This window comes from Mandrillus leucophaeus, unplaced genomic scaffold, assembly GCF_000951045.1.
Source record: "Mandrillus leucophaeus isolate KB7577 unplaced genomic scaffold, Mleu.le_1.0 Scaffold1571, whole genome shotgun sequence".
NCBI classification, from domain to species: domain Eukaryota; kingdom Metazoa; phylum Chordata; class Mammalia; order Primates; family Cercopithecidae; genus Mandrillus; species Mandrillus leucophaeus.
Window position 1 is genome coordinate 29621 of NW_012101556.1, and position 20137 is coordinate 49757.

Below are 20137 nucleotides of genomic sequence, written 5' to 3' on the forward strand. Positions count from 1 at the left end.
TTAATTTGGATATAATTAACATGTTAAAATATTGAATCTTTTAACCCTTGAAATAAACTTCATTCTCAGCTTATTTAGCTCTTTAAAAATTTCTCTCAGCAATACTTATGTTTCTTTATATGAGACTTGCACATATTTTATTAAGTTCTCCCATATCTATTTAATACTTTTGAAGAATTTTAAAGGTTATATTTAATTTAAATTCCTAAATTATCTTTACAAGCATGGAAAAATAAAATTGATTTCTGTATAAGGAAAATCATTTTGATGTTCCTAACTCATTCATTAGTACTACTAGCTTTATTATAGATTCATTACCATTTTAAAGAAATGTTCACTTAGTTTATGAATAAAGCTATTTTTACTATTTCCTTTCTAACGTGTACATTAACATTTCTATAATTTGCCTTATTGCACAGGTTAGGACCTTCAGTACAGTGTGAATAGAAGTACAGCACACAGCTTTGATGTTTCAATATTAGAGTTTAGTACTCAGCCTATAAGCATCAAGTATAACAAAAATATGATGTTGCTTTTCTTCTATTTCCAGTATGCACAAATTTTTGTCAGAAACATTACTGATTTTTAAAATGCTGTTGTTGCATCTGTTGATATGATCATATAGCTTATTTTCCCCTTTAATGTATTAATATGGTGAACTGCTCTGATTTTAAATGTTATATGACTACTGTAGCCTTGGGATAAACCCAACGAGGTAACAGTATGTTCTTTCTGTATGTTACTGAATTGGATTTGCTACTGATTTGTTGGAAGATTTTTGCATCTGTGTTCATAAAACATAACAGCCTGTGGTTTTCTTTTCTCACGATGTTTTTGGCTTTGGCCTAATCAAATAATGCTGGCCTTACAAAATCAGTATAAATTTTTTTCTCCTTTCCTTTATTTTCTGGATATAAGCTTGTACAGAACAGGTTTTATTTCTACCTTAATCACAGTCAGAATTTCCCATTTACTGATATGTCTAGTCATTTCAATTGATACTGGCCAACGTGAATGTTACTTTATACAAATGTTTAAAATGGGGTGCTTCATTTTGGTAGAATTGGTTTGATATCTTGAAGGCCTGCTGGATTTTTAAGCTTTCAAGGGCAGTGTTAGTAGACAAAATTCTAAGAAGTCAAACCTCAAATGAGATTATAGATGAAGTGGATATCTTCATTGCAGACTGGTGAGACCTTGACCAGGGGAGCTACATAACCCATCCCAGGAATCCTGACCCACAGAAACACAGATAATAGGTTTGTGTCATTGTAAACTGAAAAGTTAGTGGTAAGCTTTTATTACTGAAAACTGATACTGTTCTATTTAGAGTACCCTTTACTCTGGGGCTAAGTCAACCTTACTAGCAACCATGTATCTCATAAGACTTCAAATGCCCTGCTGATCGCCAAGGTCATTCTACTATGTCTGCTCAGAGTGTGAATATCTCCTTACCCTATTTGAGCACTGGGAATTGTTCTACTTACGATTCTTTGGTTTTTTTTAGACTAGCTTTTAGAGTTTCATTTTGTACATGTGTGACCTAATACTCAGAAAAAAACTACAAGGAGCTGTTTTTAGATTTCTGGTGTTCTTTTTCTGTGTCACTCTCTACTCTAGAATTTTTTTATTTTTTTTCCATAACATGATGGAACATTACTTGTGTGCTTACAAACTATTTCATTTATTTTGGCATACTTTTTATTTTACTAGGTTATATCATCACATTTTTAAGTGGATCTTTTAAATCATATATTCTCTATAGTACAGTAATTAGATGTTATGTGTCAAGCACTGTACAATCACTGAACATATAAGGCACTTAAACTCATATTCTGGTGCTAAATAGACATTGAAATGACTATAAATCAATTAGTTCAGTACTGTAACAGAATTCATATTAAATGTGAACATATATGAAAAAGTGAGAGTAGCAAAGATAAAATGATTTTCTCAATCTCCGTTAGTTGCTGCAGTCAGCTGACTTTTAAGTGTACAGAAAATATATGAAACGTTTTATGAATATGTTCTCACTCTCCATTTCCATTATGATAGCTCTCTCTGTATCTCTCACCTGGACAACTATAATAGCTTCCTAAATAATCCTCCTATGAGGTTCTTTTTGTCCTCCTCACTGCACTCAACATTTCCTCTAGAGTTATTTTTTTATCTAGTTAAAATGTTATGTCTTTACCTAATACTTGCATTATTCTCACATTACTTCTCCAACAAAATCTTAGTAAAATTTAATTCACAATCACACGTACACACACGGATGCATACGCATTTGTGTGTGTGTATATGCACCTGTCTCTTATACACATCTAGATGTGTATAAGAGACAGGTGTAAGTTTGATTTTTTGAAAGTAAAAAATAGTGAGGAATGGCATAAAAAGTTAAAGATTCTCCAGACAGTGCTGGGTTTGAACATGGCCTTATGTTAAGTGGTTTCTGATGATCTCCACAATAATAAAAAAAGTCAAAGAGAAAAGGTTTCCATCCAAAAAATTGAGAATTTTCAAAGGTTTAATGTTTTATATTTTGAAAATATAACAACTCTAAGCATTATGTTCTTAAGTAGGTTGTAAAAATGAAGTTTAAAATGATGTCTATGTGGGTGTTATATGGGAAATGAAGAAATCATTCAGCATGAAAAACTCACACTTTACCATTTGGTGAAAGTCAAGCCTGAACATCCATATGTTATTTAGAAACAGCTAAGATGATTTCCAATATTTATATTGCTTGGAAATATTTTCCCACTCTCTTTCTTGGGTAGGAAAAAGTGATGCATTGGAATATCTAGTGATTTAGTACAAAATAGATGATGGCTAAGCTGAGGAAAACCTTCATTTTGTGGTCAAATCATTTCTCCAAGATACGTGCATATATGTGTGTGCACTTTAAATATTATTATTTTTATAATGGGAATCAAGCTCTATGAAAGACACATGTTTAAACAATATTGTCTATGACATTGCTAAAAACACATTTACTTCTGCTTGGACTTTTAACTTCTTATTGCAATTAAAAATGTTTTTTAATTGTTAGAAGAACTAACTCCTACTGTTCTAGTATCATGATGCATTCTTCTAGGTAGGTTTGAATTGCGAAGTACAAAGTATTTCATTCAGTCAACACTTTACTGTTGAAATATGGTTCTATTTTTCATGAACAAATTGCAATCAAATTCTGTTATATATGAAATACCATAAGCAAAGTATGGAAAATATCTCAAGGGTAGCCTTTGGACTAAAAAAGAAGCATGGAAAATAGATAATTCACACTTTCATTTACTCCTTTGTTTTTACATTCTTTACTCCTACTTGTGGGTGAAAATTTGCCGATTTGATTTTTATTTCTTCTCATATCTGTTCAAATGAAGTGGGAGATTTTCGTAGGACTGAACAGTTGAAACAAAGTTGGATAAGGAACCTAAGAGAACTGAATATTCACAGATGACATAACACTTTATTAGGAAGATAGAGATACTGTGTTTATCTAAATTTAGCTATTAATTTACTCTTAAAACATAATTCACCTCCCACTGATTTTCTGAGTAACTTCATCTGACTAGGAGACAAACAGCAAACTTCATTTAGCTGAAATTGATTAATTGGAAAGCACGGTTTATTTTTAAAGTTCACTCAAGGTTTTTCAATGAAGAAGTTATCTTCCTAGTAAAGTACATATTTTTTCTTTTATGGTTTGGAGTGTGCATGTGTGTGTATGTGTGTGTGTGTCTGTGCGTGCATTAAATGATTGGGAAATGCACAGTAGAGAAGAAAATATGAAGTTGATTTCAGTCTGATTAAATGTTGAGCTACAGAAACATGTCTGATAACTAAACTTCCCCATAATATTGTGCCCTTTAATCTTGGTTTTGCAACTGAGGAGGGGAATTTACGAAGGGCTCCACAACATGGAGGCATAAGGTTTCCCCAGGTGATTATAGATCAGATATTTGACCCTAGAGAAGCTTTACTAGAATTGCTGCACCCACAAGAGTTTGACAGAGAATACAAGATGTTACAAAAACACATTTTTGTATTAGTCATGTCTATGGCACGCTGCCATTGCCTCTGTCATATGTTTCAGTACCAATTGCCACTTCCAACAAAAATATTATATTGGTAAAAAAAGTCTCTCACTGGAAAAAGAAATGATTTGACATAACCAAAGCTATACTACCACCTGACTTTTGAACCATAAAAGGTGACACAAATTATTCACAAGAAAGAATCTTTAAAAAATAATGATATTGGGAAAGGGTATTGGCATTGTGTCCTGGTAAAAGAAAACGAGTTTAGGTTGACAATGGAGGTATGAAGATGGAGCTGCCTGCTGTGATACACAAACAGCAATCACTGTTGCAAATGTTCTGGGGGACATGAAGTGCAGCAGTAAGCTTACAGATACAACTTGTGAATACCTGGAAAAAGATGAAAAGGGACTTTTTTGAAATAGCCTAAGTGAGAGATGATAATGGCGTAGGGTTGTGATGCCACTGTGGATTAGGTAATATAACCCATAGGACAAGATGTGGGATTGGATGCAGAGAAGGAAAATATGACTCACAGGTTTTTGATTGAGTTCTAAACAGATGGTGCTGGGAATAATGGGTGAGAAACAGGTTTTAGGTCAGAGAAAAATCAATAACTATTTTTCAACATCTTAATTTTAAGAGGGCTGTTAGAAATCTAATAAGAGATATTGACCATGCAGTTCAGGATTCAAAACTGAAGCTCATAGTGGATACTGAAGAAGAGTTTTAATTTTGCAAATTATATAAATAGATGAGTTGCTCTAAGGAAAACGTGAATAGAAAGAAATAAATTCTTTTTCAATTTCCCTGTCGAGAATTTGATGATACGTGGACAATGACAATTTTATTTCTTGTGTTCCAATGCTTATATCTTTTACTTTTTTCCAGCTTCACTGCCATTTTTATGATTTTCAGAAAAATACTGAATAAAAGTTGTTTTAGTAGACACCTATGTTTGTACCTAAATGACAGCTTTTCAATATGTGATTACTAAATATAATTTTTTTCTTGGTTATTTTGAAGATAACTTGCCTTAGGTTAAGAAGTTCTTTGGTCCTAGCTTTCCAATAGCTTTTATTTATTTATTTATTTATTTATTAAGTTTTAATTGTGAATGAATGTTGATGTCGGTCTCAAATACTTTACTACATTCATTAAAATTGTGATATGGTTATTCTCTTTTAATATAATGATCTATTTCTGGAATAATTTCAACTTGGTGATTATATATTCTTTTATAAATATATTACTCGGTTTGTTTTGCTAAAATATTTTATATGATTTTTCAACTCTGTTAACCAATTAAGTTAGACTCTAAGTGTCATTTTCAAAAGTATCCTCACTGAGTTTTGTATCAAGGCTATGTTATTCCCATTAAATGAGTTGAGAAGGTATCTTATATTTTCTATTCTCTGAGAAAATGTGTGTAAGCTCAGAATTATATGCTTTTGAAGTATCTCTTATCAACTGTTTGTAATACATTATGGGAAAGCCCAGCTAGTTTTCCTCTATACAAGTATAATATAAATTTGTCATGAAGATTACAAATAGGCACTCAGGATATAAATTATCCCAATTGCTTAAATAGGCATCACTTACTGGTAGCTTAAAAATTAAAAAGATACTTCCAAGTATCCTTTTTAGTATTATAATGACATGAAGGGGTTGCTTCTCATATCATCCCCATTTTACAACTTGAAAAACTCGAGCTTAAAGATTTGAAGAAGCTTGAGGTCATGCAGTCAGTACACAGTACAGCAACTACATCACCATGAAATGTCTCACTCCTGAATTTGCAGTTTCAATCATGTTATTTTGACAAATTTATTATAAAAAGGACAATTTGCTGAAAGTAAACTTTGCTTACTTTTTAAACAGAAATTATAATCATGATTATATTTCCACAGTTTAGGGTAAACCAAAGGAACCATTTAAATAAATGGAAATGCAAATGTCTCATTTCATATTTTGTGAATATTGGAATCTGTTTACTTCATACATATGAGAGTACAAGGACAGGAATATAATAAGTATTGTCAAGTAAATATGATTTAAAATTAAAGTAATTATTATTTTATCACCAACAGTATTAGTTATCTACTGTCACATGACTAGTAACCTCCAAACTTCAGTGACTTAACCACCATTTTATTTCTCAAAATTCTGTGGGTCAGCATGATTCCTTGGGTTGGCTGGTAAGTAAGTTGGGAGCTGGACAGGTGAGGTGCTGGTATGGATGAGCCTCACTTTCCAAGTGATTTTTCATTCTTAGAGAGGCTAAAATGAGTTTCTTTATATGTAGTCCCTGAGCAATGTTCCCAAAACAGCAAAAGCAGAACCAGTACAGCCTTTTAAGTCTTAGCTTCTGTTGTTACATAGTGTAAGTTTTGTTACATTATATTGGTCAGAGCAAATCACAAAGCAAACTCTATATACAAAGATGGGGAAATAGATTTCACCTCTTCATGGTAAAAAGCTGCAAAATCTCATAGCAACAGGGCACAGACACATACAGCATGGTTTCTTGAGGACCATTATTTAAACAATCTCTTACACAAATTAAGTGACAGCTTGATACACTGCCTTTTGAAAGGAAAAGTCCATAATTTTTGACATCATGCTGAGATATAAAATATATGATTTTGTTTTGAGAGCTTCATACATCACTCCAAACTCTTTTTGTGGCATTTTAATGAAACTAGGATGCCTTCATCTTTACACAATATAAAAAGAGATCCTCTGAAATGTTGTAATCTCAGTCATAAAAGAATTAGGCACTAATAAAAAGAATTTCATCAGGTGTCACAGTGAGAAATATTGAGACAAATGGTTGGGATAGAATTTGTAAATAATTCATTCATTTTGATGGTATTATTAAACTAATGACAAAATGAGTATTAGAAAATAGATTAATGCAAATAGTTTTTTGGTTTTTTTTTTAGCAGTAGACTTTTTCAGCAAAGTTGATCTTTCTGTGGAAACATACCAATGGCATGCTAAAGAAGGGAGAAAGAACTGAAGTCTGCTCTGAATTTTTGTCAAAATACATTCAAAATCACAAATTGTTTTTCGAAAATACATATTGTTTTAAGGTCTTGATACAATATCCATTTATAGAACACTTAATATGTTTCAGACATTATTTATTAAATCCTTACTATTAACCCCAATAAAACAGAGACATAGTCCTTGTGGCCTTTTAATAGACAGGAAATAAGGCTCAAAATATTAATCTACCTGTCTTAAGTGGTGGCACTCCAATTTAAAGTCATCATTTTAAGATTTTACTTAGTGCTAATGTCATTACTGCCATTCAAAACTTTTGTGATAGCAAGTCATCACCGTGTATATTTAAAATTTTTCAAAAATATTTCTTTTCTTAAATAATAGTACAAATAAGATAGTCTAGTTACAAAGGTCTTTTTCAGAAGCAATTGGCATTTGATGAATGCTAACAATATAGGTAACAGGTTGTAGATGGAGTACTTTACACATATTTTTCCATTTAATTTCCCAAAACCTTCTATACAATAGGCAATGTTATTTTCAAATTTCACTTAAGAAATAGTCTTAGAGATGCCCTAGCACCTATCATACTGTATAAATCAGAATCTCTATGATCAGTATTTTAGAAATTCTTCCAAAAACTTACTAATGTGCAACCAGAGTTGGAAGTTATTACTTTAAATTGTTTGCTATACATTGCTAGGAAAAAAAAATGATGACATAAATTTGGGGAAGGCTAGAGCAAACTGAATAGCAACCATTTCATAATTTTCTTATCATTACATCAAAATTCCCTAGTATTTACAATTTTTCATTTCAAAGTCATACACTAACAGGTAAGAATTTTAAGATATGTAAACACATTTTCTGAAGGAAATACGTTTTGCTGACACATTGCTAAAATGAATTACATTTTAATGACTTCTGAAGCTTTAGAATTTTAAGATAGAATATAATATAAAACATGGGGTATTTGTGATTGAGGGGAAAACATACATGCACATGAATTTATTGCTTAAATCAACATTAGCGTTTGCTTTTATAGAAGCATTTAAGAAAAAAATGCAATTTTGCTGTTCAATTTTCTAACAATTCAAAGTCTAGTCTCATGTGATCTATCATTTTTAAAGCAGTACCTTCAAAAAATTCACATGCATCTTTTTCTGAAATCTTTTCAAAATCTGCTCCCTAAATTAACTCTATTTGAATATACCTGAATACATTTCAATGTATTAGTCTATTGCATGGTCAGCTTATGTGTGTATTAAACAATCAACGACAGCCAAGTATTACCCATCTATGTGTAAACCTATGTATAAATGAGTAGATATGGCACTTGAAATTTGTGTCTATATTATGCATAAATCTACTACTGCTAATATATTTAGGCTTAGTAAGGTATCCAGTACGTTAAGGTACTAAAATCACCAAGTTACATAAAAAAATTAAGACTCAAGCAAAAATGTTACCTTGTAACATATTAAAGTGGATAAATCTTCTCATATCAAGTAAATTAGTTTTAATAATCATTTTCAGTTCTTTAGAATCTTGAATATTTTAAGTTGCCACTTAGTTCAGAGACTTAACTCTTAAACCACTATAGGAGTTTCAGGAAATTCAATGGATCTCATGCAAGATAAAAACTTACCAGCAAATTTGATGTGAAATTTATTTTCAGGCTTTAATATCTGGACATACAAAGGACAATTTGGAGCAAAATCTTTCACAGCCCATGCTCTCAAAATTGTTTGGTGATCCTGAAGTGATCAAAATAAAAATATCATAAATTACAATTTTTATAATATATAAAGTAAAAATAAGCAATCAGTTTGCTTTGTCACATTCATAGTTAAAACTTAAACATAAAAAGTACTGTGAGGACTTGTTAAGAATACCTATTATTTCCATAGAAGAAGATAGTAATAGCTAATTTAATCATAGCTAATTGCTAGCACTTAGAATATTAGAAAAGATTAAGAGAAAAAATAGCTAGACAGACTTAAAAATAATTTTCCTAGAAAATTCCAGCAGTCAGAAGCTTTCAGACATGTAGCAAAACTAATAATTTGTAATAGGAATTTCCAAGGAGAAATAAAAAACATATGTATAATAATAACATGCTTAGAAAATTACTTTTTAAAATATAATAGTAAAGGTAAAAGAAATTTGACTTGTGTGCGTGTGTGTGTGTGTGTGTGTGTACCTGTGTGGTATGTTTGAAGACATAAAAAACTCTTAGATATAATAAAATATATCAAAAAAGTTTTTAAAAAGACATTTAGACTAAGGAAGGGAATCAAAACCATGCTTAACACGAACTCCTTTACATAGTAGTCACCCAATAAATTCAATGAATTGAAAAAAATCAAGGAAGATTATTAGAGAAATATGCCACAGAGTTAGCTAATACATTTTTGAAAAGGAAGCACGGAAATGCTCTAGGGTAGCACTGTCCATATAACAGCCACCAGGCACATAAGGCTATTTAAATTTGAAGTGTCTAAATTTAAAGTTAAGAATTTAATTACTCAATCACACTAGCCACATTTCAAATACTCAAGGCTGCACATGGCTAGTGGCTGCCATGTTAGAAAGCAGAGGTATGTAAATTTTTCATCACCACAGAAAGTTCTATCTGACAGCACTATTAGTGGAAGGAAAGGAAGATCCAAAATACAGATAGGCACAAGGGACTGTTTATCCAAATGCAGACAGAAGAAGCTGTTTTTTATGGTTGGAAACTGCTATAGACAGAATGATCACTTCCTCCCCAGATTTACACGTTGAAATCCTACCCCACATTGCGAAGGCACTAGGAGATGAGGCCTCTGATAGACCTCATCATGAGGGCAGTCATCATGAATGGAATTAATGCCCATATAAAAGACATCCAAGAGAGAGCTCCCTCACTTTTTCAGCCACGTAAGGATGTTGCAAGAAGACAACTATCTAGGAACCAGGAAGCCAGTCTTTATCAGACATTAGGTCTGCTGGCTCCTTGATCTTGGACTTTCCCACCCCCAGAATTGTGAGCAATACATTTCTGTTGTCTATAATGCACCCAGTATATGCTATTTTGTTATAGCAACCCAAAATATGATAGTAACTTTAAGTTACATGAAAGTTGATGAATGGTAGTCCAGCATGGTTTACATGGACCATATGCACCTTACAGGCAAATGTTCAAATATCAGAATGAGCCTAATAATTCTACTAAGATTCATCAAGTGAATAATTGTTAATCCATTTTACATGCTTTTAAATCTGAGGTTTGAGGATTATAGATAATTTAGTGGAGGATTACTGTTATTTCTCTTTCACTAGAAGTACACAATTTTAAAGGAGAAGGAAAAAAACAGAAAGTAAATCACTATATAAGTGGATGCCAAGTTATGATTTTTATCTTATTTTATTTCATTATGTTTAGCATTGTGCTGAAGATAATGGGCTATTGTAGGGTTTTTAACCCAAATTCATCCCTCAATATCTAATTAGGCTTGGACAAGTTAAAGTTCCTCATTAGTAAACTGTAGATATTCTGTATCTTACAGGATTTCTGTGGTGAAATAGACAACACACATACACCTTTTATTAGAGGTTGGCAGTCAGTTATTGAAAAAACATAAGTTGTTTTTCTTATTACGTGTATCATCTTAGTAGTAGCAGAAGTAATATCATTAAGGATAAAAGGTAAAGAAGAAAAATGAATTTCTTAGAAAAAATTTAAAGTGAGACTTATCTGCTGACACCAGCAAAAAATGTAACATTAATAATAAAAGAAGAAATAGAGGAGGTCAGGAGCCTTATCAATATGAAAGAATAAGCTCCCAGTAAATTGTCCTTGCATATGACAACTATTAAAAAATCTGTAGAACAAGCATATAAAGGCCCTAGTAAATCAACTAAAGTAGGCAGAATTTAGAGGAAAATTAAAACTTGGAGGAAGTATCTTGCATGTCATAATTTCCATGTTTTTGCTGCTGTGACCTGAGGGCAGCTTTGCTTACCACAACCACACAAGTGGGCTAAAACTCCAGAGAAAACCTGCCAGAACAACAAGAGAATGGAGCCTGGAGCAACCAGAGCCACCAGAGACAGGAAAAGGGAGAGGCAGCAAAGAGAAACCACAAATTCTGTGAATGAGTGTAAACAACTTTGGCTGACCTCTGAACCATGAATGCATGGGGAAGCATAAAAACAATCCGAGCTGACATTTGTGAAGCATTACCAACCCCAATGGTGATGGAGTTTTCTTTATTTTGAGTTTAAGCAACTTAGCCTGTGCTAAATTGAGAGCATTAACATTCTTTGGAAGAATACAGTAGAATCCAAGGCTCCGCAACATAACACAATATACAAAATACAATGCAATATTATTTAATTCGTGAATTTCCAGAAAAATGTGACCTATTTGCATGGGAAACAAACAAAATGATAATCAATAGATGGTAGCTACTAGACAGTCTGAGATGTTAGAATGAGCAGAGAAGGAATTAAAGCTTCTACTAGAACTATGATCAGTAACGTAATGAAAAACATGCTTGTAATTAAAAAAGAAAATTTCAGCAGAGTAATAGAAAGTATTTTTAGATTAAAAAGCCGAAGTTTATGAAAAAACATATTCACTATATGGGCTTTGAAATAGATTGGGAATGACAGAAGAAAGGAGTCAGTGAACTTGAACATAGATCAATAGAATTTACTCAATTTGAAAAACAAAGAGAAGAGGTAAGGAAAAGGTAACAGAGTTCAGGAACTTGTGTAACACGGTAAAAAGGTCTTACATAATATAATTGAATTCACAAAAAGAAAACAAAAGAGAAAAAATAACAGAAAATGATTTGAAGAAATAGTGACTAGAAACTTTTTAATTTTGTAGAAGACATACACTTAAAAGTTCAAGAAAATTAGCAAAATCTAAACTATATACCCAAAAAGATAATCACGCCTAGCCACACTGTATTAAAACTGTTAAAAAACAAAAATGAAGACAAAATCTTGATAGCACCCAAAGAAAGAGTCATATGGCCAAGGACTCTCATCAAAAATCATTAAAGCCAAACCACCCTGGAAAAAATTCTGAAGTTTAGAATGAAGGAAAAAAAGCTATGAAACCAGAACTTTGTATCTAGCAAAAACTCCTTCAAACAGGAAGGTGAAATAAAGGACTTTTTAAAATAAAGAAATCTAAGGATATGTACTGCCATTGGAATCATACTACAAGAAAAGTTTATGAAAACTATGTAAGCTCAAGGAAAATGATAGCAGGGAGAAAGAACTTCAGAAATAAAACAAGAGTAACAAATGCTTAATGTTGTAGTGACTATAAAAAACATTTCCTCTTAATTTCCATAAAATATATAATCTGAATAAAGCAAAATGTATAATAATGTTTGGTGTAGTTTCTAATCTATGGATAAATTATTACATCTAACAACAATAACATGGGATAGTAGAAAAGGAATAAATGCAAGTTTATAATTTTAACAAGTGGTATAACAATGACACAAATCTGATATGAAGCAGTAAGAATGTGTATTGTAATCCCTACAGCACTCACAAAAAAGAAAAAAAATTCAAAAGGCATATCTAAAAAGCCAATAGGTATACTACATTCAATACTTTACAAAACCAAATAATAAAAAATGTGGGAAAGGAAAAACAGGAACCAAAATCAGAGGAAACAAACAGAAAACAATTTAGATAGAGCTATATCTAACCATATTAATAATGACATCAAATACTAATGGACTAAACATGTTGAAACACAAAGACGTAGATAGCAAGAAAACAAATAACTGAATTTAAAATGGGCAAGAGATCTGAACAGACATCCGACCAAAGAACATATACAGATTAGAAGAATGAAAAGACATTCAACACATGTCATTAGAGAGTTGCAAATTAAAACAGTAAGATATCAGTAAACACTTTTCATAATAGCTAAAATCTAAAATGCTGAAGACAACAAATACTAGAGAGGACATAGATCAACAGGAAGTTGCATTCATTGCTGGGAAGGAATGCAAAATGATACATCAATTTTGGAATACAGTTTGACAATTTCTTACAAAAGTAAATGTACTCTAACCAAATAATCCAGCAGTTGGGATACTTAGTATTTACTTAAGTGGATAGAAAATGTAGGTCTCTACAAAAACCTGCATGCACATGCTTAAAATAACTTAATTTATAATTACAAACACTTGGAGGTAACCAAGATGAACTTCAAAAAATGAATGGATAAACCGTGCTACATCCATACAATGGAATATTCGGCAATGCACTATCAAGCCAAGACAAGACATGCAAAATCTCAAATGCATATTGCTAAGTGAAAAAAAGACAATCTGAAAAGGCTGCATAATGCATGATTTCAACTATATGTCATTGTAGTAATGCAAAATTATGGACATAGTACAGAGGTCAGTGGTTGCCAGGTTGGGGAAAAGAAAGGACGGAAGGATGTATAGGTAAAGCAGAGAATAGTTTTAAGACTCTAAAAATATTCTTTGTGATATGATAATGGTGAATGCATGTCATATTACATTTATCAAAACCCACAGAATATACAATACAAAGAGTGAACTCTAATGTAAATTATGGTTTTTAGTTAAATAATTTATCAATATTGGTTCATTAGTTTCAACAAATATGCCACAATACTGGAAGATAAAAATGGGAAAATGGGGTGTAGGGGGAGAAGAGTGTAAGGGGTGAGATATGGACATTCTCTATATTTTTTGTTCCATTTTCTCTGTAAACCTAAAATGGCTTAACAATAACAACAAAAAGTCTAGTTTATTTTTTAAAAAGTAAGTGAGAAAAGCATGATCTGTAGAGTCACCAACATTGGGCTCTAATCTTCACTTCAGAGCTTACAAAATACATGAGTACAGGGAACTTACCATGGATCTGACTCTTCTTACAGAAGTTTTGGTTATTGTATAATGGATGTGTGCAACTTGCTTTTCTTCTTTATCTTAACCCTTGGCAACAGTTGACTTGTAGACCACTGGCTCCCTAAAACATCCTCCTTTGGCTTATCTGACATCACACACTTGGTTGTCCTTTGACATTCTTATCCCAAACCGAAACCATCTTGCTACTGGTAGTCCTCCCTTTTCCCAAAGGAAAATACTACCAGATGCTAAATCATCAGCTTCTCTGTCTCACTTACCTTACATTTAGAGAGTTCTCAAATCTTGTTGATTATGCCTCTAAATATTGATCTAATAGATTCCACTTTTCTCCAGCACCAGTGCCATAACCTGATCTAAAAACTTATCACTTCTGGCTTGGAGTAAGGGCAACAGCCCCTCAGTTAGCCTATCTCAAGCTTTATAACATTTTTTCACTAATTCTGTAATGTTATCAGATGAAGTTTTTTTCCAACCAAAATTCTTATTGTTAAAATCCTATAGTGGTTTCCTTTGTTTCGGCATCAAATTCAAACTTCTTAACAAGGCGTACAACAACCTTTATTAAACTTTTCCCAAACTATTTCCTCAGTCTTTGCATTCTTCCACCTAGTGATAATGCACATTCTCCACTCAGATAATCAGCATTTCTCACCTAGGACCATTTGCCAAGAACATTCTTTACTGGTTCAGCCCTACTAATGCCTCTCATCCCAGCTAAAACGTCACTTATCTAGGAAGCCTTTTCTTCTGACTGCTGGTACACTAGGATAGATGATGCTACTTGATCCCATTGTATTCTGTAAACAATTAACCCCATCTAACGTTTAACATTTTTAAAAGTTGGTCCTCAGTAAACTATAAGCTTTGTGAAGGCAAGGGCCATGTCTACATTTTGCTCACCCTAGCTTATTCCCAGAACCTAGCATTCATTTGCATATCACAGGTGAATAAGAAAAACAATATTTACTTCATATCGATAGTTTGAACATTAAATGTGATAATACAATGAGCATTAGGCATATAGAAAGCATTTAGTAAATATTTCAATTCAATGCCTGAATACATGGGATAAAGTACCTATTCTGAAATCCTTGTTTTATTTGTAATTTATGCCCTCACAAAACAGAACAAACATCAATAATTTCGAGTGGATCATTAAGTGAGGAAAAAGGAAAAGAGCTATATAACATGGCATAAATATCACATGAGAAATACAAAAGAAAAATTTTCCTAATACAGATAATGAAACTAGCAAAGAAACACGATTTCACTTCATTTTTTTCTAAAAGCAGAGGATAAGATTGATTTTTTTTTTTAATTTTCTTGGGGACAAATTCATCCTTAAGTAAAGTGCTCCATATTTCTAACCATAGAGTAAAATGTTTATTGTGATAACTTTAGAATAAAAATGCTGTAATAATAAAGGTAGGTAATTTGGGACACTATCACATCATCTGGATGTTTATTGCTACTGTGAAACAGAACATTTTACAAAAAGTCAGTTTGCCTAAAAATTAAATTAGTGAAGAATGTCTCCATAAAATTCAACTTAATAAATTGTACTATCTAAAAGATATTGATTGTTGTTCTGAGGACTTACAATAAATAACTTTACCTATGGCAGGAATTATTTTACTGAAATCCAAAGAACCCATTAAAGAACTCAGACATTTTACATGAAATTTTATACATGAATTATTTACCTATTCATAAATTTATAATTTTTATTGAACTCTCAATTAGAGTCTGTCACCTAAAAGTGATAAAACATTGGTTTGATCAAAGGCATCAGTTTCCTTTCAATTTTTAATTTATAAAATCCATCTGCAGCACTTGAAAATTGATGTATTTACCACACATACTTTGAGTATATCTTGCTAACTTATTCACTGGACACTTTATTTTTTAAGATTACTAGTATATAAAGTGAAACTGAATTGTAAAACTTAAAATAATACATGTAGATAGATTTGTCCAAAATTTATAGGTGATTGAGCAAACTAATCACAAACACTTATAAAGAACAACAAAAGTCCTATGGCAATCTGGAAAACAAACCTATCTTGAAAACATTCGAATGTATTGTTGTATAAACAATTTTTGCCAAATGTATTCCTTGCCCAGAGAGCAATTTCTTCACAGAAATCCCTATGAAGGCCTCATAGTAGATTGGACTCAAAAGCACCTTCAGTTCAGGGTCTATTTTGTTCATAATTAGAACATCCAGGTCTAATATGTAGACTGTTAAAAAGTATAAGGTTAGATTACATATACATATATCAGGAAATATCAAAAACTGAAGGTAATTCTGATACAGAGGATCCATAGTATCTATCATCTATAACTAATTGACCTAACTTTATGACTGAATTAAGAAAATGGTACATTTCACTGTGATTAATTGTAATTGATGTCTTCAGAGAAGTAGGTTTCAAATATGGTACATCTTTATTTTAAATACAAAAATAATCCAAAAGTGCTCTTAAATAAAAATACTTTAAAAGAAAACAGCCAAAATCACTAAAAAATACTCTACCATTAAAATATGTTGCTGCATTTTACAATAGAATAGCTGGCTATTAGAAAGTAGAACATCAGGCCAACTAGTTGTAGTCTTAATTAAACTATATCACTCACCCAAACCTATAGACTCGACAATGACCTAGTCTTCATGAACAATCTACACTAAAGTCAAAAAACAAAAAATTAAAAGAAGACTTGATCTAGCATTCTGGGCCTCAGCATTCAAACTTGTATGGCTATAAATATAATTTTGTCCCCCTGCCAAGTTTCAGCAGAAGGGATTTAACAGTGTATCTGGGACTGAAACATTACCTTGGGTTCTAGTTTTAGGAAAAAATGTCCTTGCTTTTTCAATGATCTCTCAGGGACTGTAATTCTGATTTTGATTCCCACTCTTGTGACTGAAAATGTACCACTCCTTACAGATACTTAATGATAAAAACCTGCTTGCCTGTCGGAATCTCCATATATATTATCAAAATCTTACCAGAAATTTTGGGACTCAGCAACAAGTCATTATTATTGCCAATTCAAAAGCTTACTTTTTGTTTTTCCTTGTAGAGTAGCTAAACTCATTTTGTACTCTTTCTGAAAGCTGAAGCACTGTAGTGTTTCCTAGTCCTTGGTCTGAGTTAGAGTAACTCATCCAGAATGATACATACCTTAAATTGTATGTTCTACTTACTTAAATCCTCTCCCAGGTTTTGAAGAAAACTTCCCTCAACACCAAATCCAATTCCAGATCTTAAGCCTCTTGAATTTTCCCTCATCTAGTTACTCAATTTAACACAGTCATGACCACACTATCCAAAAACCTCTTGAAACTCACTGGTATACAAATGTCAAATGAATAATAAAGTGATTCGTAAAGAGGTCAGATTATCTTGACAGTATGTAACTGAAGTCCAGTGATGTACATCTGTCAAAAATTTACCAAAAATTATTTCTGAGTGTACTGAAAACTTAGTTATATTAAGGATATCAAGGTATCTTTTCAAGTTTAAAATTCTGTGATTTTTGAGAATGGTAAGGAAAATATTTTTGAAAACAAGTCACTAACCACTGGGTTGACTAAAGACATAAATAAAATTGCAAAATCTCCCAAAAGAATCTAAGGTACATTTCATCAGGGAATGACATAGTACAGATGATTGTGTGCTTGTTTCAGTGCCTGAGGTGGATCTTCTTAAAACAAAACATAATTGAAAAAAACAGTGAAAAAGTTTCCGTAGCAAACATTTTATTTCAGCTCTTTTCTCATGCTGTCAGAAGGGTACATGAAGGGAAATCACTGAGTGCTTGGTGATTGTTTGCTTTCTTTTCTAAGATACCATATGTTCAAAAATGCATGTAATAATCAAGAATAAATATGTCTTTGACATTTAAGAGGAAAGTCAGCAGCATGAGCCGGGAATAAAAACATTTTTTTTTCAGAGTTACAACTTAAAGCCTTGGGAGTCAAATACCTAAGATGCCTCAAAGTTTCTCCCCTCAGTGTGAATAAACATTAGACAGATTTCCTCCAGACTGTAGGCCTCTGACCTTTCTTTACTTAGAACGTTTATTGTAGAAAATTTTCCATTATAAATTCTTTCTCTGCTCCTTTGGGATGTGAATCTTCCCTCTGCCACTTGCCAGTGTTTCTCAAGGGCCCGGAGCCTCCCTCTGCCCTGATAATCTCAACTGTTATTTCGCTAAGCAAATGGAAACAAGAAAAATCAACTTCCACAAGCTCTTTTCCATGCGGCCACAAATATACCTTCATCTCTATCTATATATACTCTTTTCCTGTTTGTTAAAATGGATGAAAGTTTTACACCCTTATCCAAGAAAAACCTTCCATTCCTGCATAAGATCACCTCCTATTATATTCTTTCATGACCAATTTTGCCAATTTTGGTAGATATTTACCATATTTACTCACCGAAATCTTTCCCACTAAAAAAAAAAAATGAAAAAAGGAAAAGGAGGAAACAAAGCTTTCATTGATCAAACATTACCCATCAGTTACTGCCCGATTTCATTGCGCTCATGTACAGAAAACACTTTCAAAGTCCATAATTGTTGTCTCCAATTCCTTTTTCCTATTAAATTTTGAACCTTTCCAATATAAAAATTTAAAGATACGAATTTCTCTTCAGATGTTTGTAAAGTTGCATTCCATACAATTTAATGTGTTGCATTTTCATCATAGTTCTTCTTATTTTATCTTTTACTCATGGGTTGCTTATGGATGTTTTGTTTTATTTCCAAGTATTTGGGTATTTTTCAGCTGTGTTTTTATTATTAATGCCTCATTTAATTCAATTATAATCAGAGAACATATTCTGTAGGTTTTAAATTCTCTGCCATATCTTTTATGGTTCAGAATATGATGTATCTCTGTGAATGTTTCATGTGTGCTTGAACACTGGAATTCCATTTTTTAGTGTAATATTCCATATGTCAATTAGATCAAGCTGGTGACAGTGTGTTCAAGTTTGTTATAAATCTACTGATCTCCTGCCTTTTTATATTGATTGATAAGACAGAAGTGTTGAAAATTATAAGACAAACTGTAGCTTTTTACCCCTCCTTTCAGTTATGCCATTTTATACTTCATGTATTTTGAGAGTTTTCTTTATATATATAGCACACACACACATTTAGGAGTGTTATTTTTTTAATGCACTGATCCTTTAGTCAATACAAAGTATTCCTCTTCATCTTTGGTATGAGTTCTTGTCTATGAGTTTTCTTTGCTTAATATAGCTACCTTCCACTTATGTATGATTAGTATTTGTGCAGTGTATCATTTTCATCCTCTTATTTTTCTATTTATCCCATCTATTCTTTGTTCCCTTTTACTGCTGCCTTTTGCATTAAATACATTTATTGTTCCACTTAATCATATAGGTTTTTAAAATCTTTATTAAGAGCCACCCTAAGGTTTATAACATACACCAGTATATATTACACCCATCTTTCAAATAATGCATAAAGAATCTCACTACATTATGTTCCGTTTTTTCAGTCATCATGCTAGAATGTCATTCATTTTACTTGTTTGTTATAAATCCCACAATATTGTCATTATTTTTGCTTGAAACAATAAATAATATTTTTTAAATTTCAAGTTATATTTACCAACGTATTTATCATTTCTAGCTTTCTTAATTTTTTCATGTGAATCCAGAGTGTCATAAGACATCATTTCTATTTGCTAAAGAACTTTCTTCAACTTTTTTCTAATGTAGATCTGTTGGCAGTATAAACCAAATTTCCTTTTCTATTCATCTGTTATTGGACACTGTTTATTTTGATTTCTTGGCTATTGTGAATAATACTACAATGAACATAGGGGTACAGACATCTCTTCGGCATGTTGATTTCAATTCCTTTGGATGTATCACAGGAAGTGGGATTTCTGAGTCATATGGCAATTCTATTTTAGGTTTTTGAAAAACCACCATATTGTTTTTCATAGCTGCTTCACTATTTTATATATCCACAACCAGTGGACAATGTTTTGAATTTCTCCACATCACCATCAACTCTTTGTATCTTGATTTTGACAACAATCCTAAGAGATATAAGGTGATACCTCTTCGCTGTTTTGATTTCCTCTCCCTGATAATTAATGATGTTGATCATCTGTTT

General features: G+C 32.1%; 1 protein-coding gene across 1 annotated transcript in view; it reads right to left on the reverse strand.

The window, feature by feature from the left end:
• Positions 1-20137, reverse strand: part of KCNT2 (potassium channel, sodium activated subfamily T, member 2) — a 250671-nt gene that overhangs the window by 24425 nt on the left and 206109 nt on the right. The window contains exon 13 of the mRNA XM_011975599.1: positions 8701-8809. Coding sequence (XP_011830989.1) covers positions 8701-8809 — 109 coding nt within the window. The remainder of the gene's footprint in view (positions 1-8700; positions 8810-20137) is intronic.